This window comes from Rhinoraja longicauda, chromosome 18, assembly GCF_053455715.1.
Source record: "Rhinoraja longicauda isolate Sanriku21f chromosome 18, sRhiLon1.1, whole genome shotgun sequence".
Taxonomy (NCBI): Eukaryota; Metazoa; Chordata; class Chondrichthyes; order Rajiformes; family Arhynchobatidae; genus Rhinoraja; species Rhinoraja longicauda.
Genome location: NC_135970.1, coordinates 21096760 through 21116406, shown reverse-complemented (window position 1 = coordinate 21116406; position 19647 = coordinate 21096760). Strand labels below are relative to the sequence as shown.

The window sequence follows — 19647 nt, the reverse complement described above, 5'->3', positions numbered from 1 at the left end:
CTTCTGTAACCTTAACCTTAAGGATTATATATGTTTCATTTAGATCCCATGTCTTCTAATTCATAAAAAGTTTAGGGCTGTCTGCTTTATTTTTCCTCTCAGGACAAATATCCAGGAATCAATCTGATGAATATTGTTTGGATTCCCTCAATTGCAAGAATATCTTTGTTTAGATAGGGAGACAAGACCTGCATTGACATTGTTCCCTGGAGAGTCTCAACAAAGTCCAGTATGATTCCTGCACAAAATTCTTTAATGTTGTTGTCAAATCCATTTGCAATAAAGGCTGTTCACCTTTCTCCATATCAATTCTGCCAAAACACTGCAGATCTTGAATGTTTCCGTTAAATCCGTTCTTACCCTTCTATCCATGAATTGATCTTCAATCATGTATGAATTAAACACCGATTGGTCACTCGTTCCACATACAGTTGCCCATCACTTTAATTTCCATGCCACTCCTCGCTGATCTATCTGTACTTGTAATCCAACAAAGTTCCAATACTATCCCATGTACGTTATCACATATCTCCCACTTTTTGTCTTTTCAGCTCTATCATTTGTCCAACCATCTGCCAATCTAAACCCCACCCCCCTCACCTGTATCCACCTATCACATGCCAGACTTTATCCTACCCCACCTGTCTTCCAGCTTTCTCCCCCCACCACCACAATCAGTCTGAAGAAGGGTCCCCACCCCAAATGTCACCTCTCGGTGTTCTCCTGAGATGCTGCTTGACCAGCTGAGTTACTCCAGCACTTTGTGTCTTTTTGTTAGTAAACCAGCATCTGCAATGGTCGTGTCCACAATGTTGTTTCCAACTTGTCTCATTCCTTCAGTTTGCCAATTTTAGTGTTGGTTCCCTGAAACCCCTTTACTCACCAGATTATTAACTAACCCATACTCATTTGAACAATATGTGATCTGACAGTATGCTTGTTCTGATAAGAGGCAAAGAATGAATTCAGTTTTTCATTCTGTGCAATATATTTTGAAGAACTTGCCTGGAAAATTGGTAATCTACTGAGGAGGCAATACCGTTCAAACACTTGATAGTGCCAATACCAAGAGCTATCTGGAAAAAACAAATTTCTATTGACATTTTTGGGTTAAACACATGTCCGTTTGTTATTTGTCTCATGACTAGGTTGTTCATCCCTCAGTGGAGATTTTCCATCAATGAGATTGTTGCTCATCAGGAAAACATGTTGGGCAAGACAACTTGGGGTTTTTTAATGATCTTTTTGTTTCCTTGTGGCAACATCCATATTATAATCATAGTAAGCTCTGAATGACTTGATATTTATCGAATTTTCTACTTTTTCCACAATTGATTAGAGTTTAGAAATATTCTAAAAATGGATGGCATACCCATTGCATTGCTGTCTGTGCTCATTGTAACATTTTTTAAAGCAGTTATTTTGGAATTCATCTGAAAAGACACTATTTAAGATTGGAAAATAAAAGCAACGAACAATCACAAAAATAAAGTAATTCTGAGAAACAGCAAGGTTAACATTAAATCTCAAAGAGAGTTTACAGATGCCATGAAAATTGGCGGCATTGTTGATAGAAGGAATGTCTTAGATTACAGAACGATATTGATCTGCTGGTAAATTGTGTGCAGCAGTGACAGATGGAATTTAATCTCAGTAAATGTGAGATGATGCATGTTGGGAGAACTAATAAAGATAGGGCTGCAGGGAATATTGAGGAACAGAAGAACCTTAAATGAACAAATCCCTAAAGTTAACAGGGCAGATAGATATGGTGATGAAGAATGCTGGACTTCATTAGCTAGACATATAATATAAGAGCAGGGAGATCATGGTACCACTTAATAAAATTTTGGTTTGGCCACAGCTGGAGTATTGTATGCAGTTCTCTATTGTTACACTAGAGAGGTTGTAGGGGAACCTTACTTGAATATGGCCAGGGGTGGAGTGTTTCAATTATTAGGAAAGACCAGGTGGCTGGGTTTCTTTTCCTTGGAACTGAGAAAGCTAAGGGGAATTTGATAGTATGCAAATTTATGAGAGGCATAGATAGTGAGTAATTGTCCCACCATCAGAGATGTCTAAAACTGGCGGGTATAGATTTGAGACCAGGAGTAAGTGGATTAGAGGGATTCTGAGGATTTATTTTCCACCTAAAGGGTGATTCAGATCTGTAGCACATTTGGCTAATGTAAATTGCTCCTTGTGAAGGGAGGCAGGTACTCTCACAACAATTTTTAAAGACCTCTATGGCCACTTGAATCTCCAAAACTTTGAAGCCTATGGACTATGTACTAGAATATAGAACAGTACAGCACAGGAACTGGCCCGTTGGCGCACGGTGCCGAACATAATGCTAAAACGAATTCTTGTCTGCCTGCACATAATCCATATCCCTCCACTTCATGCATATCCATGTGCCCGTCCAAAAGTCTTTTAAATACCAGAATCGTATCTGTCTCCACCAATACACCTGGCAATGTATTGCAGGTACTCACCACCCTCCTTTTAAAAAGAAAACTTGCCCCACACATCTCCTTTCAACTTTGTCCCTTTCGTTAAAACTATGCCCGCTACTATTTGATATGTAGTAAATTAGATTAGTAGAGATGGGTACTGAAGGTCTGCATGTAGTTCTTTTTCAGTGTTGTATGAGTTTGACTCTTGGAGACAAGCTGTTCAGGAAAGCAAGTTGAAAAACATAGGATAACTTTGGTCACTGTAATGAAATTAAGAGTTATTGAATAAATCTTTACAGGCAATAATCAGAGCAATTCGTCCCAAACTGATTAAAAAAAATAAACCATGTTTAACCATCTCATTTCTAGTTCACTAAATATCAGTGCAAGATAATGAGTAATTTCAATTATAATTCACCTTTAGATGTACTAACCTTAACAATACACCTGGACCAGAAAGGATAAACCTAAAAATGTTTGATGGTTTTTACCTGTACTTTTTCTTTTTTGTTGAACGTTGCGCTTATTATTCTGCCAGTTGAGTACTTCAGCTTAGTTTTCTGAGTTATTGGGAAGATCTTAAATAAGTACTGCACAGTGGCACAATGATGGAGCTGGTTGGCACACGCCAGGGACCCAGGTTCAATCTTGACCTTGGGTGCTATCAGTGCGAGTTTCCTCTGGGTGCACCGGTTTTTCTCCCACATCCCAAAAAAGTGCATGCTTGTAGGTTAATTGGCTAATGTAAATTGCTCCTTGTGTGTGGAATGGATTCGAAAGGGGGATAACATAGAACAAATGTGAATTGATCATTGATGGATGGTGTGAACTTGGTCGGCCAAAAGGCCTATTCCATGCTGCATCTTTCAATCAAATGAAACCACATCTAGGCCGTCTTGTTGACCTAAAATCACCAAATATGGTTAGGTCCAAGAGATCTTTAGGTTTTGATCTTCTGGTGAGAAACTCACTAGGTCAATGCATCTGACCATGCTATTTCTCAACCGTGTATATTTTCTCCATGGTGTAGCAGGTGCTAGAATTTCGAGCAAGGTTGTCAAAAATTAGCTTTTTATATGAAGGCCATATTATAAATCATATCATATATATACAGCGCGGAAACAGGCCTTTTTTCGGCCCACCAAGTCCGCGCCGCCCAGCGATCCCCGTACATTAACACTATCCTACACCCACTAGGGACAATTTTTACATTTACCCAGCCAATTAACCTACATACCTGTACGTCTTTGGAGTGTGGGAGGAAACCGAAGATCTCGGAGAAAACCCACGCAGGTCACGGGGAGAACCTACAAACTCCTTACAGTGCAGCACCCGTAGTCAGGATCGAACCTGAGTCTCCGGCGCTGCATTCGCTGTAAAGCAGCAACTCTACCGCTGCGCTACCGTGCCGCCCCTGGACATTTTAACCGTCTGAAATCAAAACTCAGATGGTAGATGTCATTAACATTGACTATCTTTCAGAAGAATGCCTTGAGAGTTTACTATATTAATGATGTGGTGATGCAATGTAGTTTTTTTTGTGCAAAATATTGTTCCCAAATGACTCAAAGTTTTCAAAAATATCTGAGTGGCATTACCAAGAATAACATGCTATTCTTGGAAGAAAAATCCTGAGCCTGTTTGACGGGTTATTTTTAAGTGTTCAATTCCATTTCCATTAAACTTATACTTTATCGGCTTTAGAAACAGGAGTAGGCTATTTAACCCCTCTTGTACATAATGCCATTTAGTGAGATTAGCACTGAACAAATGAATATGTTTGACCACACAACCTTTTATTTTTATGTTCTTACAATTCTTTTTAGTGGCAACTGAACTCTATTGCTCGATCTGGCTGGAAACCTGTTGAGTCCTGTCTAGTTTAACAGCTATTATTGGCTGGATAGTAGAGTCAATAATCAAAGAGGAAATAGCTAATCATTTCTGAAAGCTGAATATAATTAAACATAGTCAATATGGTTTCATGAAAGTTAAATCATGTTTAATAAATTTGAGGATGTAGCAGGGAGAGTAAATAGAAGATAACCTGTAGATGTAGTGTATTTAGATTTCCAAGAGATATTTGATAAGGTGCCACATAGGTAGATGTGCATGGATTCAAGAGAGTTGAGAGTGTTTAATTGTCATTTGTAGCGGGACCCTAACCATAACATTTTTACTTACTGCTTATTTACAGACATATTAACTGCAGCAACAACATTGAATAAATATATAATGTCAATAATCAAGTAAACCCAATCATCTCAGTGCAAGCCAATGTACATAGTACAACCTGAGCAAAGTCCATAGTAGTCCTGTTCTAAGAAAGAGTTGTGTAGGGATGGTTTATGAGTCTAATGATTGATGGGAAGAAGCTATTCTTAAACTGGAGTTAATGGTTTGCAGTCTCCTATACCTTCTTCCTGATTGAAACTATGGATGAGGGTGATGTGGGTCTTTGATATTGGCTGCCATTTTTTTTGAGGCAGTGCTTCCTGTAGATCCCATTGATGGGGAGCTCAATACCTGTGGTGGACTAAGTAATGTCCACCACTTTCTGCGGCCTCCTTCATTTTTAATGCTTTGAATCACCAAACCATACCGTGGCACAACAAGTCAGTATGCTCTCCACTGTACACGGGTATTCGGTAACATGCCAAATCTTCTCAAACTTCCGAGGAAGCAGAGGTGTTCGTAAGCTTTCTATGTAATTGCATCAATGTGCTGGGCTTAGGGCAGATCATCATAGATGTGTATGCCAAGCGAGTTCAAACTTTGGAGGGAGTTTGTTAGATTGTATTGACCGTCTTGGAGAAAACAGAATTAGAATAAATGGGACATTTTCAGACTGGAAAGAGGTAACTCGTGGAGTACTGTGGGCCTGTAGTTCCCAGACTGCAATTATTTAGTATTTACATTAATGACGTAAAGGAAGGAGTAAGGTTTCCAATGGTGTGATAAGGATACTCTAATTTTGCAGCAGGTAATAAAAAGGAAGATTATTATCTAAATGGAGAGACTGAAAATGAATGAGATAAAGAGTGATCAAGGTGTACTAAAATGAATCAAAATCTAGCAGGAAGGTACAAGTAGTTAAGAAGGCAAATGACATTTTGACTTTCTTTGCAAAGGGGTTGGGTATAAAAATAAGGAGGTTTTATTGCAATTAAAGAGGGTGTGGGTGAGGCTTCGTATGGAATACTGTGTACAGTTTTGGTCCAAACACAGTCTTTATTTGGTAAAAGATATTGTAACATTGGAGGTGATACAAAAGAGATTCCCCAAAATAATTCCTAGGATAAGAAGGTTATCCTACATGAGAAACAAAATAATTTGGGCCTGTATTTCATGGAGTTCAGAAGAATGACGGCTGAATTTATCCAAACATGTAATGTAAGGGGGCTTGACAGGGTAAATGATGGGATTTTTGAGTTTCTCAAAGTCTGGGGCCGGTCATTTAAACCTGTGGTACATAGAAATTTATTCTCGCAGAGGGTGGGAAATCTATAGAATTCTGTGGCTCTGCAGGTAGTGAAACTGGTTCATTAGAAGTATTTAGAGGTTAAGAAAAATTTGTTAAATCAATGAATGGAGAGATATGGAAAAACTAAACTAAAGGCCACAGAAGAAGAGTTGAGGTCAACATAAATTAGTCATGATTAGATTGAAGGGTAGGGCAGGCTTGAAGGTTCGTTGGCCTACTCCTGCTCCCATATTTGTGTTCTTGGTTTCCTTTAACAAAATATTCCTGTAATCTTAACGTAACACCAATCTAACCTTACCCACTCATCTTATTTTCTCCCCGACAGCCAACCAACCAGAATCTTGAATTCTACTCCCCTCACCTCCACATAGGTTTCTTAACACTACTATTTAAATCAGTTGTTCAACATCCTTCCCTTGGTGTATTAGGATGTCTACTCTCATAGTCCCCTTTGCTCGTCCTGAATGCTGTCTCATCTAGTTTTTACTCCTACCTTTTCTCATCCTGCTTTCAACCTTATCCAAGAAAGTGTCTCATGCTCTCTCAAAACTATCTTGGCTGAATGACTGACCCCACACCTTCCCTTCCTGGACCCCGTAGCATTTTAAATAGGTTCCTTTCCTGGATTAAAATATAGACTGTTGATGCTGGAACCTGGAACAATAAACAAACAGCTGGTGGAACTTTTTTTTATGGTGAGGAGGGGAAAGATTTAATAGGAGCCTGAAGGGCAACTTTTTTTTACACATGGGGTGGTATGTATATGGAACGAGGTGCCGGAGGAGGTAGTTGAGGCAGGTACTATCACAACGTTTAAGAAACATTTGGACAGGTGTATGTATCGGATAGTTTTCGAGAGATATGTGGCAAACACAAGGCAGGTGGGACTAGTGTGGATTGGGCATGTTGGTTGGCGTGGGCAGTTGGGCCGAAAGGCTTGTTTCCACGCTCTATGATTCTATGACTTAACTCAGCAGATGCGGCAGCATCTGTAGGGGTTCCTTACTTCCCCCCACCCCCCTTCAGCAATTTTTTTTTTCCTTGCCTGTAGTACTATCTCCCTTTACAATCGGCCATCATCACTCTGAACTGAGAAAAAATAATGCTTTTGACCCTCTCGATCATGCAAACCAGCTCTCAGATCCCCAGTATCTTTGTGCTCCCTAGGTTCATGGCCATCTTTCTGACAGCTCCCATATGCAAACCTTTACTATAAAGGCTTCCTTCGGTATCTCCTCTACATCTAGAGCAGCACTGAAATGACCATGGTCAGAAAATGTTTGCTGTTAATGTTCCCATCGTTTGTGTTTGTCTTAATTTTTACCTCTGGAATTTTTAACTACGCTATTCTCTTCCAACATTTTTCGGCAATTGCCTTATTGTGTAATTGAACATCAAATGTAAACATTCCACAGACACCAGATTAGCATTCTGTTTTAAAGGAATTCCCAAGTGTTAACTTTTGACAAGGGCATTAAAAGCTGTTCCCTGCTCTTCAGGTAATGCCTCACCTTAATGTTTCGTCCAAGAGATGACACGTGACAATTGCAGTACTCCCTTGGTGTTATGTCAAAGCACAGTCCTAGATCATGTATCTTTCATTTGACTGGGGCTTCAATTACTATCATTCAAGAAAACATGCTGCAGTTTGACTAAACTGACTTGTAGTAAGCAGAATTTTTGTTCATGCATCTATACAGACAACTGGCTCATCAGGATTTGACCGGACGGGTAATTATTTATGAGTTATGATCTTTGAAAGGAGTTAGTCCAAGAAGTCTCATGGATTCCTGTGAGATCCATTTATTATTGGGCATACGGTCCAGACAAGACTTTGCATTTTGAAGTAATCATTAGCTCTCTTGACCTTTGATGTTAATCTATTACTATTTGTAACTATAATCATGGCAGATCTCAACACCAGTGATGAACGAGAAATTTCAAAACATTTGGAGTCCGATGAAAATCCATCTGCTACAGAGGAAGCTTTTGAGAATACCTGGCCCTCAGAAAAAGACCTTTTGGGAGCTTTTGAAGGAGTATTTGAAGCTAAAGGTCATCGAGTAGATCTACAGGGTATTCGGGTTTTAAAGAAAAGTGTTCAGGATGGAGTGCCTGGATCCTGCTTCGGAGATTGTGAAGACAATGATGATGAGGTTGAATGGGTAAGAAAGGAAACTTGTTGTGACGTTACTCCCTGTTATTGTCAGTGGAATAGACTGGGTCTTTTTATTTGTATCACTTGGTTATATTTTCCGTAATCATTAAGTGATTTTAATTTATCAACAGCAGTTTTTGCAAGGCATATTTGTGTAATTCAACTGCCTGCATTTGGTTACTATGATTCTAATTTAGTTTATCAGCTGGAAATTCTGGATATGGGTTAAATATGTGTGCATTTTCTGACAACAAATATTATTTGTGCAAAATGTATATTAACGTTTCAAAACCACGGTTTTTAATCTTTTATTCCAGCTATCTGTAATTGAGATACTCTGAAGTAATGAAAGGCTTCGTATAAATCTGTGTCTTTTTTTTAATCCATTGAATGCTTAAGAAGTAACCAACCAGAGTCTATTTTAGAAATTTTGACACTTTTCTTAAATTTGAACCTGCATAGTTATTTTAAAATTTGCAACTTTTTCAATCTCCATGAAAACAGATATATCAATCCAGTTTGAAAATCCCAGACTTATAGTTGCACATAAAGATGAAGCTCCAAAATCTGTTTGTTGAGTTGATTCCTCCCTCAAACTTTGTAGACAACTAGCTAAAATTTAAACATCTGTATTGAGTTGAATTAAAGATAAGATTTTTGGAGTGCATACTTAGGTTTTGATGACACATTTAAACTTCCATTTTTGTTGAGTTACTTGATCTCTCGATGAGAGCAAATAACTCGAGTTTGTTCTATTATAATCATGCTGATACCATCATGGGCAATGACGCAACTACAACTTGGATGAACTTATTGAGCCATTGAGAAATGCCTATTTTGTATTAAAAGTTGCCTGCAGTTAAATTCTGTATGAGGAAGTCCTGCTAGGCCGGAGCCACACTTCTTTAACTCCGTCAGATGCACAGCATTGCAAGGGTTTCCAAACCATATATATTCATCGAGCATGTGCATTTTAAGCTCTATTCAGCCATATAAAATCCAGTGGATACCAAAAGATAAGGAGACAGTTTATTGAGCAAAATTAATCATATTATTTTGGAGTAGGTAATTTGACATTTTATGTCAACCCATATCTTGGAAATAAGGATGTACAGCTGAAAGGCATATGAGTGTCAAAATTGTAGGTGTATTTTTCTCAAAATAACATCTATCATTTGAAACTGGAATTTAGTTGTTATTACGTTGCCTTCAGGCATATAAACCATTTGGCCCAAGTATTTGCTGGCTCTCAGACCAATCCCATTTTTCCCCCCACTTAGCTCCCTGCAACATGTTCAATCATATTAACACCCCCTTGATTTTCTTATCAGCCACCTTCACTTGGGGTAATATATACTGACCAGTTACTGAATGATCAGTGCATCTTTGGGGATATGGAAGGAATCTGGCGCACCCGAAAACCAGCAAGTACAAACTTCACACACATCACAGACTGAAAAATCAAACCTGGGTCACCGGAGGTTTGAGACAACTGGCCTACCTGCAGTGATACTGTGCCATCCCATTCAACATCTATCGGTCCAGATTTAGGAGGCGTGACTGGGATAGAAATACTGTTTGCTGAGAAACCTGAGCACCTTAAGGATTTCTGCATTGATATATTTTAATTTTGAAATCTTGTGGTTGCGGTCAGCGATTCTGCTTTCCTCCACAGAGTGGTGCTATTTGCCATTACCTTCCAAAAATAAAACCAAATAAGTTGAATTTATGAAAATTTAAGCTGTGTGTTAACTCTTAACACTATAAAATACATTTAAAATCAATGCTTTCTTGCAAGTTTTAAATCATGTCCTTGGCCACAATAACATTTCCAAGTGTTTATACCAGTAATTTCCAAGCCAATCTTCAAAATATGAGAGAGTTTAAAAGAAAAAACGTGTAAGTTTACTCATGTTAATTTATCTTCATCTTTAGTCATAGATGTATATTTCAATCTTTACTTAGTACTGTGTATCGTGTTTTTCCTTTCCTGGAATTCTTTTAGTAAGAATTATTTAATGTGGATCACATCATAGCGGAAGTTAGGAGATTTTTGTCAAGTGTTTTGTTTTCACTCACTGGCTATATCATTTCTCACTGTTGACAGTAAATTCAAGACCATTGATTATAACAAAGAATTTGTAATTAAACGAAAATATGGTTTGCATTAATGCCTTAAAGTTTTTAAATCTTACCACTGTTTGTCGTCTTTTGGAAAAGATAACCGTTCAAGTTAAACGTGTTAAGAAGTCAAGGATGGAGAGCACAAATGCACAGGATTACAATACTCAAAATGGTGAGAAGAGTGAAAATTATTTGGTAAATGAGGAAGGCGATGTCCATTACCAGTCTGCATTTGAAATAAATGGGCCTAAAATACCTTCTCCAGGGCCTCAAGGTAAATTGGGTGCTTTATGTAAGTTTGTGATCTAATGTTAATTTGTTCTGCAGATATATTGTTTTTATTATATGATTAGTATGGATTATTTATGGGTAATGGGTAATTTTCAAAGTGAAAATTTGACAATTATTCTTAAAAGTACATGTTATTTGGTACTATTTAGGTTGAGAACTGACATTTGCTGCATTCTAAAATAAGACAAGCGGAAACATTTTCTGATCATCGCCCATTTAAAATTTGGCCTTCAGATTACATCATATTGAAGTTTTTAATCACAGGAAGTGGGTTTTATTTGAAATATATTCAAGAAGTAGATGTTGCAATATCATAGATTTGTTTTAAGTTTAAAATATATTACAATTTCAAAGTCAATGGATTTTAGGGCGGCACATTGGCGCAGCAGTAGAGATGCTGCCTTACAGTGCCAGATACCCGGGTTCAATCCTGACCGCGGGTACTGACTGTACAGAGTTTGTTCGAGCTCCCTGTGACCACGTGGGTTTTCTCCAGGTGCTTTGCATTCAAAGGTTTCAAAGGTCTTTTATTGTCACATGTACCTATTAAGGTACAGTGATATGCGAATTACCATACAACCATACGAAAAAAAAATCAACAAGACACACAACTACATAAAAGTTAACAGAAACATCCACTACAGCAGATTCCCCACATTCTTCACTGATGGAAGGCAAAAAAGTCCATTTTTCTTCCTCTTTATTCTCCCGTGGTCAGGGCAGTTGAACCATCCGCAGTCGGGGCGGTCAAAGCTCCCGCAGCCGGCGGTCGAAGCTCCCGTGTCGGGGCGATCAAAACTCCCGCGATGGGGCGGTCGAAACTCCCGCGGCTTGGAGTTCCCGAAGTCAGTCCGTGATGTTAACGTCCACAGGCACCCACGGATGGAGCTCTGAGGTCGATCCCTGGCAAAGGGATCGCAGGCTCCACGATGTTAAAGTCCCGTAGGCACCCGCGGTGGAGCTCTCGAATGGTCTCCAGCAAAGGCCGTCAACTCCTCGATGTTAGGCTGCAGTGCAGAGATACGATACGGGAAAAAATCGCATCACCGTCGAAGTAAGAGATTGGAAACAGTTTCCCTCAGCCCTCCCTCCCCCCCACCTCCCACATAAAACAAGCTAAAGAACACTAAAAACATACATTTAACACATACTATTAAAACACAAAGAAGGAAAGGACAGACAGACTTGGCAAGACAGCCATTGCTGATGCCACATTCCAAAGATGTGCAAGTTTGGAGGTTAATTGGCTTCTGTAAATTGTTCCTGGTGTGTAAGATAGTGCTAGTGTACGGGGTGATTGCTGGTCGGAGCGGACTCAGTGGGCTGAAGGGCCTATCTCCACGCTGTGTCTCTAAACTCTAAAGTTAACCTTATTGATGAATGTGCACTGCAATAATACTCCCAAATTCTATGTTCTTTCATTAATCCAAATGTTAATATATAAGGTTGCCTTTTTCGTTGTCTTGATATTATTTCACCTTTCAGGGAAAAGGAGAGATTACGCCAGACTCGGATGGCCTAGTCCTGATGAATGCCTGAAAATCCGAAAAGTTCAGCTCACAACTGTTGCAAGCACATGGCTCGCAGTTTCCACCAAAAACATAGAGTAAGCTGTTTCCTTTGCTTCTCCTTAAAAATAGCAATCACGTTTTATTAAGGGCTAGCAACTTAACTTCTTCTTCATGGGCAATATGCTTCTCTTAATTGTATTCATAGGAATTCACACAATGTCTGGAATTCTTGAGGAGTTTGGGTTACATGGACTGGAAATTTTATTACCGAGCGGATAATAAAGTACATGCTGAAATAACCTAATATAAATTGATGTTGAACATGCTTAAAGTACAATCAATTTAATAAACTTGGTTAAATCCTGACTAGATTATAAATGTAAATACCAAAAATCGTCAGGTGCTGCAAATGTGAAAGAAATACAGAAAAGTGCTGGAAACATTCTGCAGGTCAGTTAGAATTTCTGGAAAGAGAAACAGCATTAATATTTGTCGCTGAGGTTCTATCATAGGAACTTGGAAGTAGAGGAAACAAAGTATTAAGCTGCAGGGAAGGTAGAGATGGGTAATCAGTACGAGGTCATCTAGTCTGCGTTAATAAAGGTAGTTAGAGAGGGAGAGCATAGTTTGTCATTAAAAATTATGACGTGAAAAGAATAAGAATGAAATACATGATAGGTGAATTGTTTTTAAACTAAATTAATTTAAGTTTTTTTGATGAATGTATGCTGTGCAACTAAAGTATGAATAGATTTTTAAAAGGCATTTGATAAAATATCTCATTAATCAATGTAATAAAATTGAAACTATTGATAGTGGGAGCAACAAAAATACATCAGAAGTTAAGAGCTAATAAAGAGTTTAGTAAATAACTGGGTTTTCAGTCTGAAGAAGGGTCTCGACCCGAAACATCACCCATTCCTTCTCTCCAGAGATTCTGCCTGACCCGCTGAGTTACTCCAGTATTTTGTGTCTACCTTCAGTTTAAACCAGCATCTGCAGTTTTTTTCCTACTATGCTTCAGGTTGTGTCATGAACCACTATTGATTCCATTATACATTAATGATGTAGACTTGAGTACACAGCACAGTTTCAAAATTTGCAATGATGCAAAGCTTGAAGGTGTCCTAAATATCATGAAAGACCTTAAATGCCTTCAGGGGGTTATAGATAAGCTAATAGAATGACCAGATGCATAGCAAATAAGATTTAAACTGCAAAAATTAGATGAGACAGTAACTGTTGAATTAAACACTTTTGAAAGGATGCATGATGAGAAAGCTGGGTGCATATGTACAAGATATTAACAAATTAGTTGATAATGCAAATTATGCCACGTAATTATGAATAGAGGCATTGACCACGATCTTGTACCATTTTGATTTGTTCTTTTGTAACAAATATCTGAACATTGGATTTGTTTTTTGTACTCGCAATGATCCAATAAATCTTTTTGCAAACAGAATCACGTTGGTTTATTTTATGCAAAGAAAGGTTGACACACCATTTTGTTTTACATGGAAGGAAGAAATTCAGCAACTGGTTCCTAAATAGGTCCACTCTCTTACTCTTTCCCTAAAATTCCAATGTTCGGATGCTTTTAATAAAAGAATAAATCAAAATGGGTACAAGACTAATATGTTGGTGGTGGTTTCCAATTATCTAAATTTTACCATATTGACCTCATGCAAGTTCAAGTTCCTCCAATTGGAACACACATTCCATTGATTCTCCAGTTTAAAAAAAAATCTATGACAATTTATTTTGCATTTTCTTTCCAGTATTACGGAACATATTGACTTTGCCACATCCCTGCAAGAACCAGCGGTGGAACCTGTTTGTAATGCCAACCTCCATGCCAGCATGCACACTTTAGATCATTTATATGGTGTGGCAAGTCGACTCGGCATACATTATACTGGAGAAAGGCAATTGAAAGAGGTATGCTGAATGCAGAAGCAGATTATCTGTCTTGAGACTCTTAATATATATTCTTTCTTCATAATTTCACTAAATGTGTTGAGTTAACCAATGTTTTGAATCAACCAAAGACATTACTGTGCAAAAGCTCACACATCCTCCCTGCCTCAAAGTAGTCAAATAATTTCCAGTCACGTTACTGATATTCAGGATGCGGTAATACACAATGTGCTGGAGTAACTCAGCGGATCAGGCAACATCTCTGCAGAACATGGATAGGTGACGTTTTGGGTTGAGACCTTTCTTCAGACTTTGGATGGTTTAAAGAATGGTCTCACTTATCCGTATTCTCGAGAGCACTTTGTGCCTTTTGTGTATTAAGCAGCATCGCCAGTTCTTTGTTTCAATAAGATTATGGTGGTACAGAGCATAATATGACTAATTTTCATGGCATGAATTTGTGCTTATCCAGAGCCACTGGCTCGGACAAGATCCACGTCTTTCGACCTTTCTGTGTCCAGTCTGCCTTGAACTCCCATGTATGCAGAATCCAAAATTGGATTTAATCTTCTGCAGTTGCCACTGGGCAACAGAACATTAACCTGCTGCATCTGAGGGTCTGAGCATACTTCATATCCTTCCTCTTAGTTTAATGCCAGGGAGGGCTGCACGTGAAATATGCTTAAGTGCTTAAGTTATTTTATTTACATATTTTTAAATCCTTGTAATTATTTAAATAATGCTGATCTCTTGAGGACAATCCATATTGCAGTCGAGGGGATGCTGGATGTCATAGAGTCATTCACCACAGAAACATGCCCTTTGGCCCAACTTGTCCATACCGATCAAGGTGCCCCATCTCAGTTAGTCCCCTCTACCCGTATTTTGTCCAAATCTCTTTAAACCTTTCCCAATCTATGTACCCGCCCAAGTGTCTTTTAAATGTTATTGCAGCTGCCGCAATTACCTCCTCTGGCAGTTCATTTCATATACCTTGCATGCTCTGATTGAAAAGGCTGATAAATGTCCTTGGCCTGATCAGATATATCAAGGATATTGTGGGGAAACTAGAGAAGAAATTGAAGGAGCCCAGGCTGAGATGTTTGAATCATTATATGAATCATTAGTTACAGATGAGGTACTAAAAGACTGGAAGGTGGCTAATGTTGTGCCGCTATTTAAGAAGGGCTGTAAAGAAAAGCCTAGGAACCGTGGACCAGTAAGCCTAACATCTGTGGTCAGATGGTTACTGGAGAGGATACTGAGGGATGAAATGTACATGCATTTGGAAAGATGGTTTGATTAGGGATAGTCAGCATGGTTTTGTGCATGGTCTCGTCCCTTGTGCATCATGATTTTCGGTTTCTTGAAAAAAATTAACCAAGAATGTTGACGAGCGCAGGGATAGGATGACTTCAGCAAGGCCCTTTGAAAAGGTCCCACGTGGTAGGCTGCTATAGAAGGTTAGATTGGGATTCAGGGAAAGGTAGTTAACTGGACACAGAATTGCCTTAACAGAGGTGGTTTTCAGACTGGAGAAATGTGGGAGAATAAGGGGATTTGAGGGGGATGGAGTGAGGGGGGAGAGGAAGAGGGAGGGGAGGGGGGGAGGAGGAAGAGAGATGGGGAAGGAGGGGAGGGGAGGGGTGGAGGAAGGGAGAGGGGGATGGGAGGAAGGGGGGTGGGGGGAGGAGAGGGTGCTGCACCAATGCAGGAGAGGTTTGGGCCCAATGGGTTAATTTGGTCCAGTATCAACTATTTGGATGAGGATGTACAAGGCATGTTTAGTAAAGATAATTATCAAGTATTACAGCTGGCTCTAGTGAAGAATTGAGTATAAACATTGGGACATTATATTACAGTGATGCAAGGCATTAGTGAGGCCAGACTTAGAGTACTGTGTTGAGTTTAGATCACCCAGCTAGAGCAAAGATACCGTTAAGCTAGAAAGAGTGCAGAGAAGATTTACATGGTTGTTCCCAGGACTCAAAGGCCTGAGCTATATGGAAAGGTTGGGGAGGCAAGAACAGTTCCTTGTAGAGGTGTATAAAATCATGAGGGGAATTGAAAGGATGAGTCTTTTTCCCAGGGTAAGGGAGTCAAGAACTAGGAGGTATAGCTTTAAGGTGAAAGGAAAGATTTTACAGGGACCTGAGGGAGCAGCTTTTTCACACACAGCGTGGTGGGTAAATAGAATGAGCTCCAGGTGAAGTAATTGAGGCAGGTACAATACCAGGATTTAAAAGACATTTGGACATGTATTCAAATGGAAAAGATAGAGAGGGATATGGGCCATGCGTGGGCAAAATGGGATTAGCTTGGATGGGGCACCTTGGTCAGCATGAACGAGTTGGGCCAAAGGACTCGCTTCCATGCTGTATTACCCTATAACTATAAAATGCATCATTCGCAACTGATTCCTATGCATCCCTGTATCTGAACCATTCATAATGGAGAAGGATCATTCTGGATGGTATTGAAAACTTTGGAAACCTTCGGAAACTTTCCAGTGTAAACAATGGAAGGATGCGCACCTCCTCACAAACTGCCCATTCGTCATTACCACATAACAGTCTGCAGTTTCAGTTAACCAGAGTGGCTGGTTAAGATGTGCAATAAATACGTAATTTATTTTTTAAAATTATATCTCTAAGTGATTTTAACATCTCTGACCATGAGAGATTTAAAAATTGTTCAAAAGTTGTAGGTTGTCAAAGATTATCAGGGTGTTTCAGGGATGTGACCACAGGATATGCTGAAAAAGGCCAGTTCATCGATCAGAGCCTGCTTGGGTGTGCCGGGTTAGCTTGATCAATCCTCCACATTTAGAAAGAGTAACTCCATGCGGGTGACTACTTCAGGCAGCAAGTCTGGTCCAGGATAATTGAGCCCAATATCTAACCTCAACAATATTGATAATAACTCTGAAATTCTGCACAGAAATCTTGTGTGAAATGGTGGTTATTTGGAAATCTTAGAGAAAAATATGGTGAAGACATGAGATTAATTTGTTCACAGCGTTGATTCCGATCTGGGCAGTATGTGCATTAGGATCATTATTTAGTCATTAACTTTCAGTTATTTGACATGAAATTTGGCATAAATTTTATATGCCAAATAAAGTCATTTTGTTCACCATCTTTCCTTCAGGGTTGACCTACATTTGTGATTTAGCATATCTTTGATTATAGCTAAAATTTGAGTTTTGTGAACAGTCCAGATAATTTTGAGGAGAGCAGGCAATGAGGAGATATACCACGGGCTTTGGGATGAAGAAAGAGAACCTTTTCCATTCGCAGGATGGTTGCTAATCAGAGTTCAGAATTTAAGTACAAAAATAGAAAATAAGCAGTGATCAGAGCACCATTTTAGTTTCATCTAATCTGCAATGATGGATCATTTTGTTTTCCAACAGGCTTTACAAAACCTGGGCAAAGGGAAGTATCCACCTCAACCGTTTGAGCAAGTTGGAACACGAATAGCCAAAGAATTAGAAAAAGTAAGTTACTTGATGTAATTTTATTTGGATTATAGTTTTATAATTCAAAGTACGGTAATGAAAATTTCAATTGCGGTTTTATTACAGGTCTCTATTATTGTGTTTTGAACCAACCATGGAAACAATTCAAGATGTATGTTAAATATGAAACTGAAATGAAGCACAGGAAAAGCAGACTATATCCCACTGAAATAAAAGTATCATTTTTTTGAACTTATTCAGTACTCCACGGTAGCCAAAGCATTCACTGTTGATTTCTGTCTTTGATTTTTGTCTACAAGGGAGTGATTGAATCAACTTGCCTGTGTACACATTCCATGGAATAATATGAAATATGGGTTTGGATCTGCAGGTTATCACTCAGTAATTTGATTAGTGATATGAGATCAAAACATTGTGCTAGTTTGAAATTTCATACTTGCCACCAGTTTGATTAAAATCTTAGGAACAAATCATCTGTGTCAATTCGTGCATTACTCCTCGTGACTGTTACATGAATGTTACGAGCCTGCACTCTTTATCTGTATGGGTTTTTTAAATGGCTTCAAATATTTATAACTAGTGAATGCACTCCTCTGAACTTAGCACAACATTGAAAGCATTATTTATAGGAACAAAATCTACTGCAGAATGAAAACGAAAGTTTTCTGTGGAAATTTACCATTACTCAAATCTAAAAATGTTCAAGTTGCGCCCACTCATTTTTACAATCCTTATTTCAATAGAATCAAACATCGTGGGTGACTACAAGTATGGCAGCACTGTACTGGAGGGTCAAAGGTCAAGGGAAAAAGGCTATTGACTGTCTACGTCAAGCACTGCATTTTGCTCCTTACCACGTGAAGGTGAGTATTAGCTTGTATTATTACTTATTGAAGTATTGTCAAAATCTAATTTTTGAGGTTAATGTGACCCAAGTCAAGGTGACAGATAATACCACTATGAAGAGGTACTTTTACACAACCGTCCAATGTATAGTAGGATTGCTGCTAAACCAGTCCATTTGTGGTTAAAATTAGAAAAATATGGCAGGTATAGTCAATAGTCAATTTATTTGTCAAATACACATAAATGTGCAGTGAAATGAAAGATTACCCACAGTCCAACAATAAGACTAATAAAAATAAGCAATAAAAAATGCAATAACACATACAATCATAAACCAACACCAAACAAAAAGAAATATCCATCACAGTGAGTCTCCTCCAGTCACCTCCTCACTGTGATGGAAGGCCAGAATGTCTTTTCTCTTCCCCTGCCGTCTTCTCCCGCAGCCAGGCTGTTGAAGTTGCCATGTCTGGGCGGTCGTGGCTCCCGACATTGAAGCCCCCGCCGGGCAGAGTATGTTTACAGACATACTTGTCATCTTTTTTGTTGTACTTTGTGCTGACTTTGTTCTGACTGGCACAAACTTTGTACTTCTGGTTTGACCTACGCAAATCACTTGGTGCATCTGGCATGATTTTCACAAGTGCTTGGTGTGGTATTGAGATATGATAAAAAGGAACTGTAGGTGCTGGTGTATACCAAAAGTAGACACAAACTGGAGTAACTCAGCAGGTTAGGCAGCATCTATGGAGAAAATGGATAAGTGATGTTTCGGGTCAGATCCCTTCTTCAGAATATTGAGATGTGGTCCAGTTCCATGGATAAAAAATACATTTGGTTGTTCAGGACAAGTTCTACTAAGGCCTAGGATCCTAGATGCACAGAAACCTTAGGGCCGTAGGACTATTAGTAATTACCTTCAGTGCATGAATTGTGCATCGTCTGCAGTGTCATTCCAACCCGTTGCAGAATTTCTTTTTTGGTCCTCACCAATCCTCCATGCAATGCTTTATATTATTTTTGTCATCTTCCATATGGAACAATATTTCCAATATCTGTCTTTAAATTTTTCTTTCATAATAATGAACCTGTACCATCTTGTCTCCTCCCCATACTTATCAGAAAATTGTGTTTTTATTTTTTGCATCTCTGTGACATCTCTTTTTTGATATGAAGAAGCAGAAAAGCAGAAGCCGAAAACTTTACCCAATCATTTTATTTGTATTGTCTTCAACATTTTTAATAATACTAATTAATGTTCTCTGCATTCTGTAATGATCCCTAATGTTGCATCATGTAGAACTGTGTGTACATTTCCAGGTATAACTTGACCATGACCTTGCGAATTTGAGTCATGGTAATAACTTGGGATTATA

General features: G+C 38.8%; 1 protein-coding gene across 1 annotated transcript in view; it reads left to right on the top strand.

Moving 5' to 3' along the window:
- ttc17 (tetratricopeptide repeat domain 17) overlaps positions 1 to 19647 on the top strand; it is a 72637-nt gene that overhangs the window by 47236 nt on the left and 5754 nt on the right. Inside the window, exons 18-23 of the mRNA XM_078415286.1 lie at positions 7852 to 8105; positions 10319 to 10496; positions 11999 to 12119; positions 13806 to 13965; positions 17360 to 17443; positions 18169 to 18288. Of these exons, the coding sequence (XP_078271412.1) occupies positions 7852 to 8105; positions 10319 to 10496; positions 11999 to 12119; positions 13806 to 13965; positions 17360 to 17443; positions 18169 to 18288 (917 nt within the window). The remainder of the gene's footprint in view (positions 1 to 7851; positions 8106 to 10318; positions 10497 to 11998; positions 12120 to 13805; positions 13966 to 17359; positions 17444 to 18168; positions 18289 to 19647) is intronic.